We start from the raw sequence: 7,574 nt of genomic DNA on the forward strand, positions 1-7,574 counted from the left end.
CAGCTGGCTCAGCAGTGACTATGGCTGCGCCCACTGGTCACATGCTCCCGCTGCAGTTCTCTGATACCTCAGGGCGTCAGGACAGGGTGACAACACTTGCACGCCATTAACTAGTCCCTAGTAAAGGGCTGTGGGCCCGGTGCCCACCCATTACAGGGGAGGGAGTGTAGGCAGGGGGCGAGTGTGCCAGGGCGGTGGGCACGGAGGGGGCCCAGTGTTAGGTCGGAGAGAGCCCAGGATCGGATACATGCAGACATGTGATGAGATAATGGACTCCCCCTGGAATATCTGGCAGATCAGCATGCCAGACACAGATACTGGCTTCTCCCTGAATCCACATACGCCCACACAGATGCTGACTCATTCCTGAATACCTTGCTGACCCCCCTGCACCTGAAACTTCCTCAACTGAATACCTCAGCTCATGTCCCCGCCCCTCACCCAACCGCAGTATAAAAACAGCGCCCCCCTCCCTGTTGGCGTGAATCCACGGGCCCTGTCCTTGGGGGTACGTGGGTCTCCCGGGGACGCAGAAATAAACCCTTTCCTTTCCTTTCTTTTCTGATTCACTGGACTCTCTATTTCTTGCGCCGCCTCCTGAGCCACCTAACCTAACACCCAGGACATGCTGTTCTCTCACATCTGCAGCCTTGGCTGCTGTGCCTTTTGGTCAAAGTTCTTTTTTAACCATTCTTTCTGGGTGTTTTTTTCTAATTACTCCCCCACCCACACACACACACCTAATTTAGTAAGTCAATTCATTACGCTTACTTAGCCGTGCAATTTTTCAATCAGATTCTGAACTGTGCATGGAGCATGGGGGTGTGAACTAAGTCTCCAACTAAGTCGACGTGTGCGCATCATAAATCGTGTTATTATTTTCATCTTAAGCATTTTTGTCATAAATATCTGGTTGCAAGCATTTTCACCACACAACTAATTGGCCATAAGGCAATTTCGCCCTAAAAGATAAACTAAAAAAGATAAACTTCTAAAATTAAAGGGGGATATTAAAAAGGACATAATGAAACATGAAAATTAATTAAAATTAAGAAGACATTTAAAACATCAATGCCAACTTGATAGTCAAAGCTCACACAGGCTGCTGTGAGTCAGCAGCCACACGTGTCCTATCTGCGAAGCTCCCGACCTTGGGCTGGGGTAGGGAGGCGGCTGCTCCCGGAAGATCTGCAAACAGGCACGTGGCCACGGTCCGGCACAGGGAGCCCTCTCCTTCCACGTCACTGTTTCATCCGCGGTGTTCAGGCCAGCCGCCGCCAGCACTGGGGAGAGGTTGGGAGGCTGAGGCCTGTGTCACATAAACACGGCAGGAACCGCCGGAGCTCCGTCAACGGAGAGGTGAAACCAAACTGACAGCATTGCCAGCCAAGTGTAAACCCAACTGTCAGCCATTATTTTATCTTTTGAGGTGAGATTGTCTTTCAGACAATTAGTTGTACAGAAAGATGTTTTCAGTAAAAATGCTTAGAAGCATCATAACTATGGGTGTGCAAGCCCAATGAGCCAATATTGTCACAGTGTATATTTTTGATGCCTGCAAGCCCACAGGTACATGACATGCAGGAGAAGTGTGTGTGTCCTACCCGCTCCAGCATATCAGAGTCTATGGTGTGTGTGTGTGTGTGTGTGTGTGTGTGTGTGTGTGCGTGTGTGTGTGTGCGTGTGTGTGTGTGTGTCTGTTGTGTGCGTGTTAGTAATTAATTACTAGCTCTCTTTTCTGAACACACTGGGTGACCCAGAGACTCCTTGAGCTGGAAAAAATAAACTCAAGGCTGGGGTAGAGCAGTAAGCAGCACTCAGACTGCCCGAGACAATGTGTTCTTCCCACACAGCTCCCCGGCTCTCCCCACAGCTGCCTTCAGACTCCTGCACGCCTGAGGGTCATGGCCATGGTCAGGGACGTGGGAATGTGGTCATCTCTGTGAAACATCCCCTCTGATCCAGAGGGCACGCTGGGCTCAGACTTCACACTCCCTCGTTACTCCAGCCACAGTATTTAAATAAAGCATATACTAGTACACATGTGTACATATGCGCATGTATATGTGCACCCACACACACACACACACATACACACATGCATGCGAACCCATCTCAGGGTCCAGAGGGACTCACCTGCCTCTGAAGTGTGAGCAACTGGGAGCTGGGACCTGCCCAGAATGACTTGTGCTTCTGAAAGCACCTGTGATTCCCCGTATAATGCAGTGAAGTCAAAACTCGCAGCGTGTGCCTCCCCACCAGACCTTTGGGGTGGCTCTGGTACCCCCTCTCCCCACAGCAGTCCTCTGACCACAGGCCACTGCATCACCAGGGGTTCTGGTCCAAGTGCCCCTGCCCCAGCCCCAAGCCACAACTTCCAAAACACAGTCCCCGTGCGCCGGGCCCTAGGCTGGGCTTTAACCAGCACTGGGGGGGCTCTGAGGGCCTGCCCCGGCTCCAGGCCTGCACCTGGCAGAGTCCCCCCTAGGAAGCTTAACTGCATGAATGCGGAGCAGGGGTGGGTGCTGTCTCACCCTCCTTAAGCCTGAGCAAGAGCAGCCTCAGAAGACCCATGCAGGCTCCCCTCACTGCTGGGAGCCCGCACCCCATCCTTCCACAAGGACCCGCCACTCTGTGCATAAATGCTTCCGGCTGCTTCCTGGCCAGATCAGGCCTTTTCTCTTCTCAATTGTAGGCCCACTGGGTGCTTAAGAGGCCACTGTCTCTAAGACTGTAGACCAAGCATGTCAAACTTAAAGGCTGACACAGGCCAATAAACGAGGCCTGTGGCCCGCGGGCTGTGAGTTTGACATGCTTGCTGTAGACTGAGCTTGCCAGTGACCACATGGTCTCCCATAGTGAGGGATGGCGTGGAGAGAAAGGGCAGAGGTCAGACCCAAGGCCCTGATCTAGCGACCAGGAGTCCCCATGCCACCATGTTCCAGCAGGACAACCAAGGGGCCTGGGGACTCCAAAGGCTTTCAGGCCATTAGGAAGGTTTGCTGTTGTCACAGACTGAATGTCTGTTTTCCCAAAATCGGCCTCTAATGCGATGGATCTGAGGTGGTTCTTTGGGGTGATTTGATTTAGATGAATACATGAGCACAGGGAGACCTCTCCTTCCACGTCACTGTTTCATCCGCGGTGTTCAGGCCAGCCGCCGCCCGCACTGGGGAGACGTTGGGAGGCTGAGGCCTGTGTCACATACACATGGCGGAGGGCCGGAGCGCCGTCAGGCACGATAGGCTTGGCGCCCTACAGGAAGAGGAAGAGCCCGAGCTCACGCTCGCCCTGTGAGGACAGTGAGAGGCAGCGCCTGTCACTCAGGAAAGGCTTCGCATGGAGCAGAGCGCCGGCACCTTGGTCTCGGACCCCAGCTCCAGTCTGCACAGTAGAAGTCTGGCCTTTAGCCACAGTCTATGATGTTTCGTTGTGGCGACTTGAGCAGACAGACACAGCAACCAGGTGGAAGCAGAAGGCATCTTGTGTAGCAGACTGCGAGGCCAGGTGTCAGCTCCGGGCGCCTGGCTCCGTGGTGGCAGAGCCCTGGCATGCCCGCGCCCGGCCTGTGGCTGTTCAGGACAGCCCGTGGGCCCACACCTCCCTCGACCCTTGGACTCCTCAACAGCATCTGCTCTTGCCCCTTCTTCTCAGCCCCCCAATTCCCATTCCCACAGGGATGATGACCTGTTGTGCCATCCTCCCCTCCCCATACCCAGGTGTGGGAGGGGGCCACAGGGACCCCATTGCTGACTTCCAGGGGCCTCCATGGCTGCCTTCAGAAAGCTGTGCGGTTTGGGACCTGAGGACCCAGACAAGCTGGAGGCCTCCTGCTCCTGAGCGGGACTGTGGCGCGGCCACCACAGCCAGGCCCCCGGCGCAGCCTCGGAACCTGCTCCGGGTCACGTGCTGACTTGGGGTCCTGCTTCTCAACAATGACCTTCTGGATTCAGCTGCAGGACACTAGGAAGGCCAGGGGTTCCCAGGCTCCAGGCGGTCCGGGCAGAGGGCTCCACAGGGGCTCCGCCCAGGCTTCCTCTTTGGCACTTTGAGAGAAATAGAAATATCTGGACTGTCTCCGCCTCGGATCCTGCGCCCAGCTCCTGGCACCCCTGCAGCTTCCTACGTGAGAGAAGCACTAAGAACATCTTTTGTTCTATATTCGCTCCTGCCTGCAGCTCCTGACATGGTCCTGCAACCTCTGCCGGCTCCTGAGAGGCAGAGTGTCTGGGTTCCACTGAGGAGACTGTGGGCTTCGGGGAGGGCTGGTCCCCAGAAAGAACAGGCCAGAGACAAGCGGGGCTGCTCGGGCCGCCCCCACTCTCCCGAGAAGGGAGAAGGGCTGGGAATGGAGTTAATGCTCCCTCCTGCTGCATGAAGAAGCCTTCACTAACATCCCAACGTGTGGGGTTTGGGGAGCTCTGGGTTTGTGAACCCCTGGAGATGGGAGAGCGCTGAGCTGAGAGGACAGAAGCCTGACCCCCGCCCGCCCCCCCTCAGCCCCTCCTTGCCAGCTGGTCCTGACCACAGCCTTTGTAATGGGGGGGCACTCTTGCAGAGGAGCCCTTACCTGTGGAGTCCGATGCTCTCTCTGGGGTACAGTGTCAGAATGAAGTTGAAGGCAGGACACTGGGCTGGTGTCTTGGTGTCTGAGTGTTGGTTGGTCGGTGGGGAAGCCCCCGGCCCCCGCGCAGAGGTGGCCGGAGGTGTCAGAGGGACGCACTCTGGCTCTTTGTGAAAGTGCAGGGGGCCCGCGGGAAGAGCGGGTTTCCCTACATGGGAAGGAGAGCTGAGCTTTCCCCACAGCGCGCACTTTGTGGGGTCCGCCCTGACTCAGCCCCTCTCCAGCCAGCACCTCTGGGCGCCCGGCCTCACACCAGATCAGCAGGTCAGAGGGGGCCAAAGTGTGCACCTGTCCAGGCCCCAGGGCCACTTCCAAAGCAGGGGCCTGTGCCCCAGGGAGAGGCCTGTGGGCCCGGGCGGACCTCCCAGTCTGTACCGCCAGCTTCTGGAACTCGAAGCCATCTGCTTCCCTGATGGCCACCCAAGTGCATTACTGCCATGAGGTGTGAGTGAAACCAAAACAGGAGAATGCGGAGGAGGCCGTGCAGGGGGGTCCCAGGGATGGGGCGGGAAGGAAGCGGGGTCCAGAGGAGGCTGTGCTGGGGGGTCCCAGGGATGGGGCAGGAAGGAAGCGGGGCCCAGAGGAGGCTGTGCGGGGGGGGGGGAGTAGTGAGGGGGGGTCTCCAGGGATGGGGTGGGAAGGAAGCGGGGTCCAGAGGAGGCTGTCTGGGGGGTCCCAGGGATGGGGCGGGAAGGAAGCGGGGTCCTGGACCGTCTGGTGGCTCCGTCCCTGTCAGCTGCCCTCAGACGCACATGGGGCCGATGCCGGCTGCACTGTGGGCACTGGTGTCTCTCCTAGAACCCAGGGCAGGTGGCCGGGGCCCCGACCTCAGTGAGGGCTCCCAGGTGCTGCCCTGATGAAGGCCTTCACAGCCGAGGGAATCCTGTTTAAACAGTGCGCCCGGGCCTCGGGCACAGCCGCTCAGCACCTTGCTGCCCTGACGCACTAGCGGGTGGGCAGGCTCAGCTGCGAGGCGCTGGGACCACAGACACAGCCTCGCCCAGGTGCTGTCTGGGTTAGCGTCCCAGCTCCCACCCCGATGCTGGTCTCGTCTCACCCCTTCTTTCTTTCACACACCAGCTGTGTGAAGGCCTAATTCTGAAATGTATATCCACGGGGATGGGAGCTCCTCGCCACTCTCTAATTGTAGAGCATTTTATCCCCCAAAGAACCCCTAGCTCCCAGCCCTCACCCTGAATCCCCTCCCCACCAGCACCACGAATCTGCTTCCCATCCCGAGGGTTTGCTGACCCCACAGGCCTGTGGGAGGAGTGGGGGTGGGGGTGCCGCGGGCCCTTCCCGGGGCTGGAGCTCTCAGGGCGCTCACTGCTGGGGATCCCTGCCACCCGTGTGGACACAGCGCGCTTTGTCCATCCACGATCTGGACGTGAGGCTGCTGCTGCGGGCGTGAGTGTGCCGGGCTGCATGAAGAGTCAGTGAACCATTTTTGATGTTTGAGGGCTGACAGCATTAAGCCCACCCCCGTACTCCCTCCCTTCTCTCTCCATGTAAATGCGCTTGCTTTTCAGCCATCCTGTAACCAACCTGTCTCCACCCCCCCATCCATGAGGCTCTCTGTGCCTGCGTTTCCTCACCCCCCCCCCCAACGCTCCTCCTGCACTGGCTGGGAACACGGACCCAACCTGCAGGATGGCGTCTGCCACCTGAGACCAGCCCGCCAAGGAGCCGACCTGGGCGCTGTTGCTAAGGGCCGCGCCCCTGGAGACCAGGGCACGTGCCACCCTGGCTCCCAGCCCACCCACCACTGGTGCCTATGACTCCCCACCAGCCCGCAGCAGCCCGGCCCGCCCGGTGCTCCTCGGAGGGCCTGTCGGGGTGCTGCCAGGTGGAGCAGGGAAGAGGCAACGTCGCTCAGAGGGGACTTGACTTTCAGTTGGAGGTTACTCATGAGTTTCTGGGCTTTCTTATTTATGGATTGATTGATTGGTTGGTTGGTTGGTTGGTTTTAGAGAGGAAGGGAGAGGGAGAGAAATAGAAACATCTTTGATGAGAGAGAATCATGGATCGGCTGCCTCCTGCACGCCCTCTACTGAGGATCGAGCCTGCAACCCGGGCATGTGCCCTGACCGGGAATTGAACTATGACCTCTTGGTTCACTGGTTGATGCTCAGTCACTGAGCCATACTTGCCAGGCATTTTCCTGGACTTTGTAAAAACTCATTTTATGATGTTAATGGTTATCTCTTGTGGAATGGATGCTTACCTCCTACTATAACATATCTGGGTTCCCGGGGGTTGGTCCTAGTGTCCTGTGTCCCCCTCTGGCCCCAGGCAGAGCTGCTCTGCTGTCACCTTAGCCATAGCTCTGCTGTCCCAGGAAACTGGCCACACAGAGTGCGCACCCACAGCTGGCGTGAACCTCCAGGTTCGACTCTCCACCCAGCGTGCCCGCAGCGGCGTGAGCGGCACTGCCACGAAGCCGGTGGGCCCAGAAGCAGAGACCAAGGACGGACGGGGAGCCGGGCTGCTCCCAGAGCAGGTGGCAGGACTGCCCTGGGGACGGGCCCAGGTCCCTGTCTGCCATGAGGACCACACGGCGGACCGCGGGTTTGCAGGGTGTCTTTGTTTGCAGAAGGCAGAGGGGAAGAGTCTACATCAGGAACGGCACGGGAAGCACCTCATGGCTGAGCATTGCTGTGGTGCTGGCCACAGTGCAGGGCATGAGGGCACTGATCTGGACACCTAGGGCAGGGAGCCGGCCACCCAGGTTTCTCTGGACACACGTGGGTCCTGGAGGCCTCGACTGCAAGCATGCGGTCTGCCCATAACTGGGACACTCACGGTTTCGCTTTCCCTGGCCGTTTCTTTACCGAGGAACTGGGGGTGAGGTGAGGTTCTGGGACGCAGGACTTGATCTATGTCGGTGTGTGTACCTTGTTCTTTGATCACATATCTCTTCTTGCCGGGTTTGCTATAACCTCTTGACTTG

The 7,574-nt window shown here is 58.1% G+C and overlaps 1 protein-coding gene across 1 annotated transcript in view; it reads left to right on the forward strand.

The window, feature by feature from the left end:
• Nucleotides 1-7,331, forward strand: part of LOC102430258 (NUT family member 2G) — a 51,558-nt gene extending 44,227 nt beyond the window's left edge. The window contains exon 8 of the mRNA XM_023744286.1: nucleotides 6,917-7,331. Coding sequence (XP_023600054.1) covers nucleotides 6,917-7,331 — 415 coding nt within the window. The remainder of the gene's footprint in view (nucleotides 1-6,916) is intronic.
• The last annotated feature ends 243 nt before the right edge of the window (nucleotides 7,332-7,574 follow it).

The sequence above is a fragment of the Myotis lucifugus genome, unplaced genomic scaffold (assembly GCF_000147115.1).
Source record: "Myotis lucifugus unplaced genomic scaffold, Myoluc2.0 scaffold_446, whole genome shotgun sequence".
Taxonomy (NCBI): Eukaryota; Metazoa; Chordata; class Mammalia; order Chiroptera; family Vespertilionidae; genus Myotis; species Myotis lucifugus.